The sequence below is a fragment of the Typopeltis vanoorti genome, chromosome 6 (genome assembly GCF_054136105.1).
Source record: "Typopeltis vanoorti isolate ZY-2024b chromosome 6, IOZ_Tvanoo_1.0, whole genome shotgun sequence".
NCBI classification, from domain to species: domain Eukaryota; kingdom Metazoa; phylum Arthropoda; class Arachnida; order Uropygi; family Thelyphonidae; genus Typopeltis; species Typopeltis vanoorti.
The window spans coordinates 103,015,092-103,034,993 of NC_143554.1; the positions used below are offsets into that span (position 1 = coordinate 103,015,092).

Below are 19,902 nucleotides of genomic sequence, written 5' to 3' on the forward strand. Positions count from 1 at the left end.
TTTGGAGTATGTTTTAAGGCTTCTGTTGATTCCAGAAACAACCTTTCTGACTTGTAGAAACTTCTGTGCAGTAGCTTTATGTTTTTTTCCAATTGATCCTGTGTGCCAGGGTATCCAAAGCATGGTCTGCCAGACCTGACTTGCCATACCGAAAGTGCCAGATATATTTTTTGTGTTCACTGAGGCGAAGGTCCACAGTTCTTCCTGTCTGTCCGTAGTACGCTCGATGACATGAACAGGGCACTTCATAGACTTCTGGATGTGATAATTTAATTTAATAAATACCACATATTATCATGTATAATGCGAAAAATTTATGGCAAAAAATACTACATAAAGTTATAGGTTCGCATTATATGCAGATCCTAAAAAATATAACATCTTATTAGACTTGCACACACAATATATACTACCCAATGCCTATGCAACCAAGTCTACTTGACCTATTCGCATTCGGCAACTGAGCACACATCGTATCTGCGCATAAAGCTACTTTAGGCGCAGATACGACGCGTGCTCTGTCGCCGAATGATAGAGCACAGTTAGGTTTAGCAGTTTAATCACAGTTCATTTTTAATTATTATTCGTTAAACAAACTAGCCTGAAAATGAGCCAACAGAAATGTAAACGTTCATCTTTTGAAGCAGGACTTAAATTGCATGTTGTGCAGTTTGCAGAAGAACATAATAACAGTGTTGCTATGAGAGAATTTGGTGTAGCAGAGAGTAATATTAGACTTTGGCTTAAGCAAAAAGACAGTCTTGAAAAAATCCCCAAAACAAAACCGTGGAGATGTAGCATCCTTTCCAGAACTTGAAGAAGAGCTAAATGAATGGATTTTGATGCAACGACAAGATGACATTATAGTAACAAGAAATGCAATTCGTTTTCGAGCTCTACAACTCAAGAATGGTAAATTCAAGGACACGTGGTATTTCATCTTTTCTTGCTTCGCCTGCGTGGTGCAACAGATTTATGGAAAGCAAAGCATTAACATTACGACATCGAACAAAAATTGCACAGAAGTTACCAAAGCAGCTTCAAGAAAAAGTGCAGTCCTTCCATAAATTTATCATAAAATTACGGAAGTGTCACGGATATGAACTTTCCCAAATTGGCAATATGGATGAGACCCCCCCCCATGTACTTTGATATGCCTGGTAATTGAACAGTAAACTCAGTTGGTGAAAAGGGTGTCTTCATAAAAACGGGACATGAAAAAATGCATTTTACCGTTATTCTAGCATGCATGGCAGATGGAAACAAATTAAAGCCGACAGTGATATTTAAAAGGAAGAAAATTCCGAAGCACATGAAATTTCCACCAGGTGTAATTGTTCTCACCAATCAGAAAGGTTGAATGGACGAAGGTGTACAATTGTGGCTGGATCGAGTATGGAACATATGTCCAGGTAGCTTGTTACGTCAACAAAGCATGATAGTCTGGGATATATTCCGGGCGCATTTAACGGAGGCAAGCAAAGAGAAAGCACGTGAGCTACGTACAGACCTAGCAGTCATACCGGGTAGACTAACTTCCGTTTCGCAGCCGCTTGATGTCAGCTTGAATAAGCAGTTTAAAGATCACTTACATGAAAAATGGAGAGAATGGATGTCATCTGGTTTGGTGAAGATGACAAAGGGTGGGAATTTTCAGAAGCCTGAGATCACCCTAGTTACCAGCTGGGTTAAAGAAGCATGGGAATCGATACCAACTGAAATGATTCAACGCTCATTTCTTAAATGTGGAATAAGTAATTCAATGGATGGATCTGAATATCACATCATATACGAAAGCGAGGATGACTTGCAACAAAATGGAGAGCATGAAGACGATGACGACAACTGCTACACTGATGACGCAATCCCTACAGATGAATTTATAAATGAAATGTTTGATGACTCAAAAGATGAAGAATTTTAAGGATTTTGACATTGTTTTAAAATAAATATTTCTTTCATTAATTCATATTGTATTTTGACATTTTGTTTTAAAATAAATATTTCTTTCGTTAATTCGTATTGTATTATTTATAATGTTATGGAACAAGATTAACAGATCGCATTATATGTGGACATGGCATTTTAGGGCTAATTTTCAAATAAAATTTCTAGTTAGCATTATACATGGAACACATTATACGCGATAATATATGCGATAATATACGGTAGTTATTTTCTTATCAATCTGTATTTGCATCAATACCGTTTAAATCCAACTCTCCATACACATTTTTCAGAAAGGTATAAATTTCCAATGGACTCATCTTCTGCAGTAAGGAATTCAATCACCAAATACTTGCAGCTGCCAATTTGAACTATTTGTGCTGTGCTCACAATGCCACTTGCAGTGATGTAACTAGAGACTACTGCTGTCCACTCGGTGATGTCCAAAGCTTTCTGCTGTACTTGAATCAAAAGTTAAAGCAGCATTACTTTCATACTACTCATATAAATTGATAAATCATGCAGCTTTTATCTATGGATATGAAACCTGGATATTAGCTGCAAGGGTGGAGGACTTTGAGCTTAGTTTTTGAAAATAAAATCCTTAGAAAAATGGTCTAGTGAATGATAAGTCTCTGGAGGATCAGATACAATCATGAGTTATACCAGCTCTATAAAAACCTAAAAAATCTAGTTTAATCAAGTTCATAAAGTTGCAGTGGTCAAGACATATTTTTGGATAGAAAACAACTACTCCTAAGAAGACTACAGTGAAATATTCAGGAAAAAGGCCAAAGGAAATCCAAAAAATTAAAAAAAAAAGATAGGTGGATACCATAAATCAAAACAGTAATACATACTGTTTTATGTGGACTCTTTGTGTGGACACCATTAAGTCAAAACAGACTACAATGCCTAAACTGGAGAATTAAGGTTTTGGCTAGGTGGGTATGAAAGCAACAAATCCAGGACACCAAAGCTCAATTTTAGCTGTAGAGTCATAGGAAGAAGAAATATGCAGAATGTCAAAAATTTTAGTTAAAAAAAAATTGAAACCCATCACTGCTGTAGAAGAATGTTATATATCATCAATAAAACTGTTTTATGTAGATTTATCAAATGATGGTGGAAAGAACTCAGAAGAATGCCAATTGTGGAAACTATGCACTCTTACAATCTCAAAATCAAGAAAGTCCAAAGGAGTCTGATATTAATCTACAGTTAATGGCAGGTTATGAGACATGATCAATAACAATAAAAGGGAGAAAACAGAAAGTAATAAGGAAGGTTTTTGGATGATCTTTTAAAACTAAAATACTAAACTGCATGAACAAAGACAATGAAGAACTACAAAATCTGTTTTAAAGACCCAACATTCTACCATTTACAACATTGTGGCATTCAAGTCAGACGATTTATAGCATTAAACCATTTAAACCTAATGATGTCATCGATACCGGGTTTCAGCAGATAGACCTAATCAAACATCGTCAGTAATGATGTCTTTGTTTCAGTTCAATAATTTTTAATGTTAAAACAATTCTAGATTCAAGATTGATCAATTAAAAATTCTTCTCCTGGCTAATATAATTCCTTTAAATGGCAAAATAACAATATAGATTTTGATATAAATCAAAATATCGGAACTATGCTGTGCAAAACAAAAAACAAAAAGATAACCACAGTAATAAACTTTAATGAAAAACACAGATATTTTGTACTGAAACGAACAATGCATCATCAACGTCTGGAAACAAGCAATTCAAAGAAAACAAGAATACATCAGTTGGTTTAACAATTAAAATGGTTGTTGTTGTTGTGTGCTAGAGAATAGAGAAAAAATATTTTTAAAAAAATTATTTACATCATTTGAATCTCCCAAACTTTTGGAGAAGAGGGGAGGGAAGGAAAGAGAGAGAGAGAAAGAGAGAGAGAGATGATTCTTATTCAGGTTAGGCCAGTGTAAAAGGACTTTACATTCTTCTATGCAGAAGATGAGCTTCGTCCCACAGGATACTGTGTTTAGTATCAGTGCTATGCTGTGCCAGACTAGACTTTTGAAGTTTCAGGCATCAACAGTAGTATTCATGTTCATTAATTTTTTTCCCCACAGGGTTGCCTGCTTGACCAAAGTGTATGTCAGATTACATTCACAAGGAATCTGGTAAACACCAGCTAAAGCTAGAGGCAAGAGTTTATCTTTTGTAGATGGTAAGAGATGAGGAATTTTGTTGATAAGAAAATATGTGCGATTAAGATGAACATCAGTATTATATTGTATTACTTCATAAATTAAAAGGTGCCAATAAATTATATTCTAACAAGAAATAGTTTGTTGATAAGAAAATATGTGAGATTAAGGTGAACATCAGTATTACTTCATAAATTAAAGATGCCAAGAAATTATATTCTAACAGCTTTAATTTATGAGGCAATACAATGTAATACGGATGTTCACCAGAAACCATAAAAGTTTCATGCACAAAACTTTTCTAGTTTCTGTATTGGCTTCGAAATGATGTTGGATTTAATATCCACTCAATTTAGATAATATTTCTGGTTTAATCCTTTATTCAAGTGTAAGCAAACAAAGTTTGCATGTGAAGTAACTTCATGACTGGGCAACTCGTATATAGATGCTAATGACTTCACATCACTTGCCTTAGTATCCCACAATGCAAAGCACACATCCTTACGGACATAGGCATTATGGAAAGGGTCACTACCAAGACCACTTTCGACCTTTATTGAGGTCTCATCAGTGGGAGCCAGACCCAGAAGTAATACCAAGGTTGAAGTAATGCAGAAGTCATATTTCCATATACAAGTAGTCAAAAGGTGTCGCACTTCATCATCATCAAATTCCTGCCATATACTCTCAAGGGTGTGTCACACCTTATTATTAAATACTCTGGATTAGAGATAGATGTTGAAAATTTTTCATTTGGTTATACTATAAATTAGGGATGCCAAGAAGTTGTATTCTTGGTTTGATTTTTTATCCAAGTGTATGCAAGTTGCCTAGTCATGAAGTTACTCCACATGCAAATTTTATTTGCTTACACTTAGATCAAGGATTAAACCAAGAATGTAGTTCCTTGGCATCTTTGATTTATAGCGTAACTAAGTGGAAAAAACTTTCAACATTGTATTACCCCCCCCCTGCCCTTTCTTCTGTGTCTGCAAGACACATACTCTTTCATAATTTATATTCCATAACCCCAAATTATTTTTGTATCTTTTCTTTGCAGCAAAGGGGTCATTTTGCCTCAAGGCAAAATGACTCCTCTGAGTTTTCTTTGCAATTTACAATTTACAGCTGCAAGGGACCTGGTATACACCAACCACTCCCCCTAGGCCTACCTGGTGTATACCAGGTCCCTTGCAGCTGTAAATCGTCTTACTTTGGCCAAAACAGGCAGGACAGCAAATATCAGAATCTCAGAACACAAGGATTACATTCGATTTCACCAGTACAGCCACTCTGGGCTTGCAGACCATGCTCTGGATACTCGCCACAGAATAAGATGGAAGAAAGCCACAGTCATACACCGCAGCAAGTTCAAGTATGAAAGACTATTCATGGAATCAGCCTCAGCCGTTAGGAACATGCCAAACCTCAACAAATTTGGATGCATGAGACTGCCCCAAATTTGGGAAACAATTATCAGAAGAACTTCAGCCCAAAGGCCAAGAACCACCAATATAGCCCGCCAGGGGGCACTACCAGGACTTTAGGAAAACGTTAGCTTCCTAGCTTCAGTTCTCATTTGCTGTTATGTAGTATTTGTGTGCACGTGTCTTTGTAATAAGTTCCCAAGAAGATAGCAACGTGACGTTCGCCGAAATATCAGAAAGTATATATTAAAGTTTATTTAATTTATATGTCTAGTATACACTGTCAATTCCTTAAATATTAGTTATCAATGCTAAAGTATGGTGGTAAAAAAGTCTTGCAGTGGCTGTCCTGCATAGTTCAGAAGGCCTGGAGAGAGGGACGAATTCCCGATGATTGGAGTAGAGCTCTCATAGTACCCACATATGAAAAGGGAAATAAAACTGAATGTGAGAATTACAGAGGTATTTCCGTACTGAGTGTTCCTGGTAAGATATATGCAAGTATACTTGAGAAACGGTTGAGAAGAATTGTAGAAGAAAAGCTTGGTGAAGAACAAGCTGGATTCAGGCCAAATAGATGCTGTCATGATCAGATTTTCACTTTACGTCAAATAGTGGAGAAAGCATGGGAATATAACAAAGATCTCTATTTGAGTTTTGTAGATCTGGAAAAGGCATATGATAAGGTGCCAAGAGAGAGAGCTATTCAATATGCTACAGTTATATGGTGTCAATGGGGCATTATATCAATCAATACTTAGTCTTTATTTGAGTTGTAAGTCTGCAGTTAGAATTGAAGGAAGTACTGGAAGATGGTTTAATGTTAAATCTGGTGTGAGACAAGGATGTACATTATCCCCTCTGTTATTCATTATGTATATGGATCACATTATGAAGGAAAGTGGTATTAAATATGATATCAAAATTGGAGGTGTTAACGTCAGCTCTTTGCTTTATGAGGACGATGTTATACTTATCAATAACTCCACTATGAGTCTGCAAGATTCCTTGACTAAATTGAATAACTGTTGTAATAGATATGGTATGAAGGTCAGCAATAAATATCAACTGCATTGTGAACGGAGAACCTGTGGAACAAGTAAAGCTTTTCACCTACTTAGGCACGATTTTTACTCAAGATGGTAAATTAAATATGGAAATAGACAACAGAATCAATAAAGCCGGTATAGTAGGAAGTCAATTGAATAAATTCATATGGAATAAGAGAGAAATTAGTCAGAACACTAAATTAGCTGTATACAATAGTGTTCAAACCAGTTTTAACTTATGGATCTGAGAGCTGGATCAGAAGTAAAAAACACTTGACCAAAGACTACTAGAGACCACAGATATGAGACTCCTGAGAAAGATCAGAGTTGTGAACAGATGGCATCAATGGCAATATCATATTAGAAACGAGGATGTTAGAAAGAACGTGACATTGTCAGCATCCAGGAATGCATTAACAGAGCTAATCTCAGGTGGTATGGTCATTTAAACAGAATGGGTGAGGAAGGATTGGCAAAACAAGTGTTCTCTGCCAGGTTGGCAGGAAAACGACCCAGAGGAAGACCACGATATAGGTGGATATAGTACAAAGTGCCTTAGACGACAGAAATATAAGATCTGATAATATTGGAGTCTTGACAAGTAACAGACTGATCTGGAGGAAAATGGTAAATAGGAAGTTAGTAATGATGTAAATTTTTCATGTAGTACTATCATATCCTGTACACCCCTTGAGGGTACATGGCAGGAATTTGATGATGATGCTTTGCATAGTTCCGATAATACAATGATTTTTTATTACTATGGTTTAGTTAACACCAGTCCCCCAACAACATGGTTCAACTCACAGTTAAACCATGTTGTTAGGGGAATGTAATTGTTGAACTATATAACTGCATAAAGTACATACTTTGTTGCTACTTCACACTACTGTTAATAAGGTTTTATAAGGATACAAAACACTTTAATTTTGAATGTTTCTGATGTTTTAAGCTATGGTGTATACTAAATAAATATTACTTTTACTTACTTTTTTTTCATTTCCCTATACATTTATAACTGCCAATATGAGAATTTTTAATGTTTTGCCAAAAAATTTAAAGGTTACTGGAGAATAATAATTTTTTCCATTGATTATTAAGATCGCACTGAATGCTTTCAGCTTGCATGGGTCAATTTTAAGGTCGTGTCGTGAGGACTGCCGGCCTGTGTGTGTGTGTGTATTTTTTTTTTTTTTTTTTATATGGCTGGTCCTTTTTGATTGGCAAAGTGATTAAAATTATATTTATTCCCTAGCTTGGAAAATCAATAAAATTTGGTACTCAGGATTACTGGACAATTTGTTTTCACTTCAATTGTTGAGCATGAGAGGTTGGTTCATCAAACTATAGTACACTAATACTGTGTATGGGTAATAATTAGGCATGATGGATATAATTAATCAAGTTACGTGACCTAATGAAATTATGGAGCTGTGTTCCATTTACTCCTAGTATAAAACCACCAGGGTTAAAGTTATTCCATTTACTTCACCATTATCACAAGCAACTGTTCTGCCACCACTATCTCGTTCCATATCCCAGCAGTCTGAATATGACATTCCAACTTAATGTAATACATCAATAAATGATTCATCAACAGTTATAATTAAGCTTGATGCCTGAATAGTATCAGTTATTTAGTTAAAGCAGCAAGAGAATCTTTCTGCCCTTCCATATCAAGAAGAGCAACAAATGCTACTTCCATACATTTCTCTCTCTCTCTCTCTCTCTGCTCATTCAGATGTGCCACTGTTATCACTTACAGCTGACCTCCTGGTATCACTCTTCTCCTCCATCCCTTGCAGAGATGACCAAGGCAAATCTATCATACTAGAAACAATGCAACCGTATGCCTGCTGTAGTGTGTGAAAAAAAAGTGAAAAGAATATTAAATAACTATAAATTAAAGATGCCAAGAAATTATATTCTTGGTTTCATCCTTTATCCAAGTGTAAGCAAACTAAGTTTGCAAGTAAAGTCACTTCACAACTGGACTATTTGTATATAGAGGGTAATGACTTCATATCAATTGCCTTAGTATCCCATAATTATCCCATAATGCAATGCACATATCCTTATGGACATGTATTATGCTACCCAAACCAGTTTCGACCTTCACTGAGGTCTCATCAGTGGGAGCAAGATCCAGAAGTGATACCAAGGTTGAAGTAATGCAGAAGTGAAGTCATGAAGTGACTTCACATGCAAACTATGTTTGCTTACCCTTGGATAAAAGACAAAACCAAGAATATAATTTGTTTAATTTATAGTATAACCAAGTGAAAAAAAACTTTCAACAGCCATCTCTAATCCAGAATATTTTAGTAATAAGGTGTAATATCTTTTGGCTACTTGTATATAAAAAGATGACTTCTGCATTACATCAACCTTGGTATCACCTCTGGATTTAGCTCCCACTGATGAAACCTCAATAAAGATCTTTGGGGTCTGGCTCCCACTGATGTACTTGTGTGCTAAAAAAGGAAATTCAGTGAAGTGATTTCCATGGAGGTGGTGCTACTGAAATGAATGGTTTCTCCTGGGATACGAGCAGCTCTGCTCAGTGGTGGGGTGAGTCTGCCATTGGACAGAGCCACTACTGAGGGTTCTTGTAGGTGGTAGGATGAGCCTGTCACTGAGTATAACTACCACCGAGTTAAATGATCCTTTGGGTCACTCACTATTGGGTGATCTGAGGGATTGCACGAGTTTTGGGAGAAGTATCCCTGGCACGTAAACATACCTCAATAAAGGTCAAAACTAGTTTGGGTAGTGGAACTTCCCCATAAGCATTATACATGTTGCTAGGGATATATATATGTATGTGTGTGTGTGTGTGCGCACGCTGCATTATGGGATACTAAGGCAATTGATGTTGTGAAGTCATTAGTCTCTATATACAAGTACCCCAGTCATGAAGTGACTTCACGTACAAACTTGTTCGATTATGCTTGGATAAACGATGAAACCAAGAAGATAATTTCTTTGCATCTTTAAGTCTTTCATTCTCAATGACATCTTCCCCAGTTGTATTCAAAAGTTGTGCTCCAGAACTAATAAAACTACTATACTTGATCCCAATATGTGAAAGCAGACACATATCTAACCTATTCCACAAAAGAGATAAAAAGTCTGCTGTCAAACTACTGAGTGATCACTCTCACCTCAATCCTTTCCAGAATAATGGAGAAACTCATCAATATTCACTTTCTCCACTACCTAGAGATCTACTATTTAAACTAGGATAGATTCTGCCACTCTAAATCCATGACTAATCTCTCAGTCTGCATCACCCATAACTGAACAAATGCCATGAAAAGGTTTGGAGACATATACTTGTGCTGTTGCTTTTGACATGTCTAGAACATCAGACTGCATCTAGCATTGAGGGCCACTCAGGTAAATGAGCATTGTTTAGTATACCATCTGGCCTATGCAAGTGGGTGAGTAGCTTTCTTTCTAGTCATTCACTACATTCAATGCAGTGAATGACCAGCATTGTTAGAGAAGCTCTTCAAGAGTTTCTCCAACAATGCAGAAGTGTCTCAAAGATATCTTCAATTGCTTACCTTTTTCTACTGTACATAAATGTCCTTCTCTCAATCTCCAATAATTCTAATCAATAACTTTTATGATGATAGAACCCTCTATGTATCCTACTGATTCGACAAACAATGCAGTGCACAAAAAATAAGATTCAAAATTGTCTGCGACCAGCACCTTAAACAATAATCACCATACCATTCTTCAAGGAGAGTTGAGGATAATGTGATCACCTTCAATGCTACAAAGTGCCACTTAGCTCTTTTCTTTACTTTTTTCTCTTTCAAAAGAGATCACAGCTCACTTATCCTTACATAATGTTATACACAAATCACCAGAACAGATCAGATCTCTCTCTCCTTGGACTGAAACTTACCTCAAATCTTTCCTGACAAACACATCACATCAGTAGCTTCCTCAGTCTACAAAAAACTAGGCATGCTTTTTTCTTTTTTTGGTTAAAGATGCTACTTTTTCATCCAGCCAGCTACTAATATACAAATCCGAAATACACAATCCTTAACATATTCACATATTCGGAATGATGCACCAAAAACCTTCCTAAAATTCTTGATGCTGTCCTGATGAGAGAAATTCAGCTGATAGATGATCTCTCCCACAATGACACACTTCAACGACTGTATTGCAGAGACACTGTGTCGGTTCCATGTTTTTTGCTTCATGTGCTTCCATGGATGAAATGGTATCCATCATTCCTCTGCTTTCTTCTGAGCCTGTTAAAACATGAACAACAGATGCCAGACATTCCTTTTCAGTCCAACTGCAGATATATTGAACCAGCTTCTCCTCTTTCTCTTTTATTCCATCTACCTCAGTCTTCTGAAAAAGCCTTCCTCATGAAGAGTTCCTCAACAAGTATAACTTCCAACTGTTTAAGAAAAACATCAACAGATGCTTTTCTTTCCTAATCATCACCTGCTATAGCTTCTAACTCTTGTGTATGGGATTATGCATGTTGTTTCCCTCAGCCCAATGAATGGTTGAGTAGCAATGCTGCTTTACTAGGGAATTATTACAGGACAAGGTGTCTGTCTCATATGGGACCAACTAACTCACTTTTGACTGAAAAAAAAACTGAAAAAAAAAAAGTTCTTCACAAATAGATAACACAGATAGGATTCAAACCTAGCTTTTCTCAGCAAAAATTTACCTATTTCCAATATTTCAAAGTTAAATTAACATCTTTGGGAATTAATACATTTGTATCAATGTGTGCATGCAGGCAACACTTCAATAAATGAGATAAAACAAGAGAAATACAGGAAGGCCTATAGTCCTAAAACTACACCACCTGGATGTTTCTTGGCTGTTGGGCTGACTGTTAGCAAATGAGGATTCCCCATATAAGAGGCAATTGATATAACCATATTTATTCAGGTTGGATAGCACATGAAAGCTGCAGTAGATTTAAAGGAAAGCCTTTCAAATTTAAACTTGCTTTGGTAGAGTAAGGTGGCTTTTTGCAAATGGATCCTGAGCTTGATATTCAAGGCCTGGTCTGCCAAACCTAAGCTGTCACAGTGATGGAAACAGATGTCCTGGTGTTCTGATATTGGCTGTCCTACCTGTCTAGCCTCCATCCAAAGGTCTCTGTCAAAACCAAATGAACTACAGAAGGTTCCAGAATACAGGTTACATAGGTTCTTGACTCAGATGAATATTACTACAAAATTAGACAGCTTCTTAATACTTACAATTATTCCATTATGGATCATGACCCTAGAGGACTTCAAAATCACACCAATAACCTTTTAAAAAAAACCTATAAGGTTAACAGAGAAACCCGACTTGTTATCCAATCTCTTCATCCTCTTCCTTGACACCTACATGGAACTCCCAAAATTCATAAAGAAGGCATACCTCTATGTTCAATAGTAAAAGGGATAGATTCTCTGACATACCTTCTTAAATCTAGCTAAACTACTTAAGAGGCTGACAGGACAATCACCATCCTTTGTTAAAAACTCAAGCATTTTGTTTCCAGCATTAGCAGCATTTTCCTCGATGAGCATGACATTTTAGCAAGCTTTCATATAATTCATCTGTTTACCAATGTTCCCACTTAGGATTACCTTGTCCTACTACAAGATAAATACTCAAAGAACGTCATGACACTCCTTACACATATCTTCCCTGGATATTTTAAGTACAATAACACAAAAAGAACTTGAGTCCACCCATGAGTAGTCCTTTCACCAGTTTTAGCAAATCTTTATATGGAAACATTCAAAAAAATAAATAAATAAATAAATAAACTGGAAGAATACCATTATAAATCAAAATTATGGTGGAAAGGTATATAGTTCGCCCATCGATTAGAGGTCCCTCGACACTTCTGCGCACGTCAGAAAAAGGAGAATCCATTCCGATAATAGGGTAATCAATCTGCCTTCTGGGACACGTTTGTTTGTTATTACAGGTCGGAAAATTTATCTTTTCTTTTACGAACATTGTAGTTTTTAAAGTGTAACTATTTTGCTTGTATAACAGTTGGAAAAATGTAAATAGAGTATTAACAAAATTAAAAAAGGTATAGCATAAAGAAAGTTTACTATAAAATAAAAATAATTAGACAAAAAAACAGAAATTTTTTCAAATGAACTTAGATATTCTAAACTTACAGTTGAGAGAACAGACACTTTAATGTCCTAAACCGATTAATTATTTATGACTTGTTGCAACTCTTTTAACAAACCCGTGCAAAAAAAGCTAGTAAAAAATACCATTATCAAATCTTTTTAATCTTCATAGTCATCTGAATCGGTGTCCGAATCGCCATCACTTTCACTTAAACTGATCACCAAAGGTTCGCATAATTCTTTGATAATTCCGTCTCTGTCCCAATACATATTTTCCCCAGTTTTGAACTGTAATACTTTCAATCGCCTGTTATGAAAGCTTAAAAAGTTTCGACATGCCAATATCTCCAGTTACGTTGCGATGGCGAATGAAACTTTTCACTTCTGCCCAAACATACTCAATAATATTAATATCGCAATGATATGGTGGTAGCCTCAAAGCTAGAAATCCATGCTCTTTGAGCATCATGTCGAATTTAAATAATTTTAGTTGTGGGCAAGTTTCTTTTGACCAAATTAAGCAACTCAATTTTTCGCATATTTGGGGAATGAGAAATGTTATTTGCTAAGAGCCAATCCATAAGAACTTGCTTCTTATTAGACCAATTTGGAACTTTGTTTGATCGAATAGTGATATGAAGCATTATCAATTATAACAACAGCATTTTTAGGAAGGTTTGGAATCAGTTTTTCTTCTGCCCACTTTTTGAAGATCATAGAATTAATTGCCTATGGTAATTAATTCTATGATCTTTATATAGTAAGTTTGTATAGTAAGTTTGAATTCGGTAAAAAACCCATTTTTCCACCCGCATACAAAATTATTATGTGCCACGAGGCATTTCCGGTTTGTAGCACTCCACATTCTTCTTTAGACTGCCAACATTTTCCATAAGTTAAATTACTATCAATCCAAGTTTCATCTAGATACACAATTGGTTTTTTTCTCCTCCCTGAAATGTCCTTTTATTCTGGGACTTTTTAAAACAAAATCCAATTTCATGAAGTATTTTCCTTAAAGTTTCTCTTTTCCAATGAAAACTGATTTTTTCTTTAAGCACAGGAATCAATTTCGGAACAGTTGTCACTCTTTTCTCGAACCAGTTAAATTCGTGACTAGTTCTTCTTATAACGTCTACATCAAAATCATTCAAAGCTACGGTTTCGATGGTTTTCTTTACTCTGGTGCTTTTTTTTTAGATTTAAATTTTGGCTTACCTTCACTTTTTGATTCCCTATGAATTCTTTTAACAGTCGACCCCAATATGCCCACAATTGCACTTGCACATTTTATGACTTAAGAAAGGGGAACAAGGAGACGATTCTTTTTCACAGAATGTCAGCATATTATTCAATATTCTTTTGCAAGAGCTACTGAAATGTTTAACAACAGAACTTGTTGACTGTACTGGATCCATTATATAAATTAATAATAAACAAATAAGGCAAAAAAGCGCCAACAAAAAATCAAGCTAGTACTAGTACAGCGACAGACAAGAAAGCACGTGATTTCGCATGATGGCGACTCGTACCTTCATTTCTTTCTCCCCTTCAGCATGAATCGACTATTCTTGGCAAAATGCCAAGGAGAGATCTATAAACGGTGGGTGAACTATACTGATAATATTCTTAGTGGAACCATAGACTACATTCACTTTTGCATTTTCATGAGTACCTCAGTGGCCAATATCCTAACATAAAATTCACCTAGTTAGAATCTATCTTTCACTCCAATCTCCAGATCTTCGACTAACTAAGGAATCGGGTAAATTAAAATTCTATATTTTTGAAAGTCTACACAGACACTGACAGATAAACACATACCTCTTCCCACATTTGTTGTTGTTATGTGCAATCCAGTCATTTTTGACTCTTGGTGATCTTAAGCACAAAGGCTCTCCATCCCACTCAACCTCTTGTCCTTTCTTTCAGCAATTGTAAGTTCAAGTTGGTAAGTTCTTTTATGTTTCCCATCCAACTTCCCACATTACAGTCCTCAAAGATTGGTTATTTCTACACTAAGAGCAAGAACCCACCACCTCATTACTGACAAGGATGAACTAGCTAAAGCGCTCCAGTATTTAAAAAACACTTTTCTTCTAAATGGTTATAATGAACACATTGCCTCTAGACTACTGAACATGGGATTAGAGATATTTCTATTAATGACGAAAACAGAAGTTCATTGCTCTTCCAAATAGTAGCAATATTTCTGGAATAACTGGATATGGTGTGAATACAGGTCATCTTACTATGGGCAAATGGAAAAATCTATTTAGCAATGAACTGAAGAAGATATCCAAGATACTGAATACCAAGGAAGTGATGGCTCAACTTTGTCATAACATGTGCTCTCTTCAGCTGACCTGCAAGATGCTTCAGCAATGAGATATCAAGTGTTATGGGATAAATCTATTACACCATTGTTATAACATAACTCAGAGAAGAATTTGGGAATCCTTAGAAATGGCATTAGATCTGAAAGATCTAAATATAAACCCAAGTATCAACTTGTCTAAATACATCCTAGCCATAATTAGCCATATGCATGTATGTGAATATGCTGAACAATACAAAGCACAATTAGAAATATTTTAAAAATACACACACACACACACACACACACACACACACACACACACACACACACACACACACACACACACACACACACACACACACACACACACATTCAGCGCCTTACTTTCTTCGGTGGATGATGAATTTCACTTAGCACGAGACCACCATCCTACTTATTCGAGGTGTGAAGTGTCTTGGGAAAAAAAAAAAAAAAAAAAATTGTGTTTGGTCTATGGAATAGAATTGTCAGATTATCTAATTCTAACTCAACTACAGTACTAACATATGAAAGGTTTACAGTCTTTGGCAGGTATGATTTACAGAAAAAGAGAGAATAAATTAATTCAAAATTTATTGAAATAATGAAGGGATTAGATAACTTAGCAAACTTATACGTACCACCAGCACGGCCTTTAGATAACTTAATGGCAGGTTGAAGAGTATCTGGCCTATTAAGAAGATGAGGCAAAAAGTGGTGTATGGAGGGCAACTGGAGATCTAAGCTCTTTCTAACACTAGCTAATAACTTTTGTGCATCTTTCCAAAGTGTTCCGCGACCCTGATAAATTGAGCTATTAGAACCATAGTGATGTTTGGTTGCTTGTAAAAGTAACTCAAAGTTTTGCCTTAATGTTAAAATATCACTGCGGCGTTCAAGATTCAACATTTCTGCGTGTTTCAATCTTTCATGCAATTCAGCTATCTTCTGCTGGAGAGTATGTTCTTCAGAAAGATCTACATGAAATCAAACAATAATAGTTACTGTGAGAGAACCTGTAACATTCACAAATTTCTGCAGTTTATAATTCATTTATACATATACAACACACACACAGCGTTACCTATTATCCAATTCCTTCAGGATTGTGGCAAATGAATAATTCAGCTAACTGGAATTGCTCAAGCATGGGTAAAAGTAGTAACTAAAGAGTAACTACTGAAAGTTCTTCATTCATTACTTCATATTATTGTTAATGAAATATAATTGGGGAAAGTATCAGTTAAAGTTAAAAAGAAAAAATTATTTTCTCATGAATGCTGAAAGCAAACATCTAGTGAGTAAGCATACCCAACACTATTTTAGTTTGTTATTGTAAACATACCCATGAACAGAGTTCAACAAATTATGCAAACTCCACTTGACATGCAAAAAATTTACTTGCTCAAGATGCCCTAATAAGTCAATTGAAGTTCCATAAAATAATTAAGTGCTATACCATGATGGTTGGAGTTCTTTTTTTAATTAAATAAAAAAAAAAAAAATTCTGTTTTGTCCAGTCTGCAGCCACTCACTGAAATCTACTTGCCACAGGTTAGTGGGCAAGTGTATTTGTTGAGCACTACCTATGAACATAACAGTATGTTATATCACTATTATAAAAAGAGCAATAAATTATTAGATTATATTCAACTCGTTACATTAAGAAGGAATTATTAAAATATTGATGCTTATTCTTTATCTATCTGAATAATTTATTTATAATCTTGCCTAACTAAACTGCTTTTATTAACCTTAAAGCAATAAAACAAGTAGAATTTCTTGATTACCCAAGTTTCTAAATTGTATTCCCTCCCCCATCTAAGATAACTAGCATTTACCTGATATTCTATTTTGTTCCAAATGAAGAAATTCTCTCAAACTTGATAAAAATCCAGTATGTAATTACACCACTGCTGAAGAGATTTGCAGAAGTTCTGTGTGCTGAAGTTAGCAAGTGAAATATGTAATTTTTATTAGTTTATTTAATATTTTTACAATCGTGGTGTTCCTCATCAGTTCTTCCTTTTCAATACAAACTTGAGTACTATAAAAATCACATCACATAGTGCCAGAACTGTGGAGTAAGGACAGATACAAAATTGAATCTGTGCTGTTTTGGGATAGAAATTCTTGTAGAGAAAAAGAAGAACAAACTGGAACATTATCTAACACTGATGTGGAAATATTTATTAATCCTGAAGTGGTAAGGAGTTGCTGTAATGGTAAATGCTCCTCAAAACTGCTACCAAAAAGTTTATCATTTCCTGACATGAATCCTCCGTACAATGTACAGGACATACCATAATAAACCATAATAATACTATTCAACTAAATTTACATTATCATCATCACCAGACCTCCATGGAGAAAAAGACTGAGAGGACCTCTCACTCTCTCACATACACAAATTTATATCATGCCCTAAATGCATTCACCATGTCTGCACTGATTCTCAGGGGCAATGCATTCTTCTAATCACTGATCAATCTACATGCAAAAAAAAAAAAAAAAAAACTATTCCAAACCCACCTCCTCCTTTATACAGCTTTCAGGAATGGTCTCTTGCTCTCTCCCCATTCTAGGAAATCTTTCATCTACATTGATCTGGTAATAACCCCTTCACAACTTAGATGTCACAATCATATCACCTCCCCCCCCCCCTTATGCACTGAATCTGGAGACCAGAAACCATCTCAGTCAATCACTTCTGGACCTTTTCCGATAATCTCTGCATCCTTTTGAAATCCATGTGACCAAATCTGTGCATGATAATCCACATGCAGCCTGAATCAAAGCCTTTTACAACAGAGCCATAACATTCGCACATCAGTGCCCTCTGCAACATTACCATAATCAGCTGTGTCATCCTCACCGTACATCCTATCCTTGCTACTTGAATTTTAAAATGGTGCAACACAGAACTGGCAACCTTCACTTGCCCACTCACCCAGTCTATTTAAGTCCTCTTGCAATGTTACAACATTTGCTCTACTCATCACAGCATATCACCATTCAGACTGTTCCCAATATTGTTAACATACAAGTTAAACAGCAACAGTCCCATAATCAACCTTGAGGCACACCATTAGTGACTTCCTTCTTCTGGGATATCATTTCCTTATACCTAACTTGCTGATACTTATCAGACAGCAAATCTCCAATCCAGTGCACTAATCTATTATCCAATCCCATCCATTCCAATTTAATTGCCAGCATGTCATGTGATAATCTATCCAAGGCCCTTGCATAATCTAAATATAGCACTGTGTATGCATTTGTCACTTTGTTATAATATTACTTTTCTCATGATCTTCCTTTAGCAAACCTATACTCTAAGAGAATGTTGCTGTTGACTTATTTCTGAATCTTGGTTCTCAATGACGCTTTAATAATAACTCCAACATGCTATTTGAAGCCTTAGTCTTATCACCTCCATTATGAAATGGAACAATTTTACTCCTTTCACACTCCTTCACAACTTGGCCCAATCAAGACATTACAAAAAAGTAGATCAAAGCTGTTGTTAACTCCCTGGAATATTCTCTCAAATTTACTCAATTCCTCATATACCTATTGCTCACTCGCATCAATGCTAACTTTTTCCCTTCTCACTGTATTTAAATCCTGCATGATGCTGCATTTACAAGGATGAAATACTTTCATAAACAACAGATTTAATATTGTCTGCAGTGGCAATCATGCTACCAGTTTCACCAACCAATCATCCTTCTATGATTATTCTTTATTCTACTAGTCACATATCTCTCTAGGATTTCTTTTTGGTCTCATAGTTACCTTTACCTGATCTCTGTATTCCTCATGCAACTGATAATACTCATCTTGTGTCATCTCCATTATGTCTTCTTCCTGATTTCATCTCACCTCTTCATTCACATTTTCACACCTACCTTATTTAACTTCTGGAATACATTCAGACATTGTCGCTGCCAGAGTTCTTGAGTATGGCTTAAGTAGCAGTGGCATCCTTTCTATCGAATTTCTCATTCCATGATATAATTACGGCTGTCTCCTGAATTTGTTATAATCACCAGCCTCATAGTTCCACATGCATCCCTTTCCTTTAGACGTCATGTGGCTGGCCAAGGATGTGTTCACTTCATGGTCACCCTCACCAACTTTAAGTAGATTGGCCAATCCATTTATAACAATATCCTCTGATGAGATGATCAAATCCAAAGCCCTTGATTCCATGTGGCCAATCTTAAATATTGCCAAATGTAGTTGTCTCTCAAAATCTAAACTTCAGAAATTCATTCAGTTTAAAATCACCAAAAATGATCACCCTTTATTTGACAGGAATAGAAATAAAGGATGATCATTTTATATCAGAAGTATCCAAAATTTTGATTTTGGATACTTCTGATACAAAAGAGTAAAAATATAGTTGCAGAGAAGTTGGTAGATGCTAGGAAAAGGAGATCATTTAGTTTCCCCTATTTAAAGTTGTTTGAGTATTCTTGAAATTGGCTTCGAAATGCCAGAAATATATGGAATCGGGACTATTCATATTGATTCAGCGAGGCTTGTGAAAATCAAAACGGCTTCCTTTTTGAGAAGCGTTCAGTTGCATAATAAATTGGATGTCGAAAAGTTCTTGCTTGGGATCTAGTGTGTTGGAGCATACAATGCGAATCCAACACAACAGTTTTTATGACAACAATTTTTTGAGAAGAATGGTGAGTAGATTGTTGTTGTACATGGCAACAGTGAAGACAAGTTTATGATAGATGGAGGTAATTAGTTCCTGAAGGAGAGCAAGATATTTAGGAATGCCATGCCAGTT

General features: G+C 35.8%; 1 protein-coding gene across 2 annotated transcripts in view; it reads right to left on the minus strand.

Moving 5' to 3' along the window:
- Positions 1–19,902, minus strand: part of LOC150105765 (alpha-1,3-mannosyl-glycoprotein 4-beta-N-acetylglucosaminyltransferase B-like) — a 305,129-nt gene that overhangs the window by 258,606 nt on the left and 26,621 nt on the right. For both annotated transcript variants that reach the window (XM_090393561.1, XM_090393560.1), the window contains exon 2: positions 15,737–16,072. In XM_090393561.1, the coding sequence (XP_090249687.1) occupies positions 15,737–16,004 (268 nt within the window). In that variant the 5' untranslated portion in view covers positions 16,005–16,072. The remainder of the gene's footprint in view (positions 1–15,736; positions 16,073–19,902) is intronic.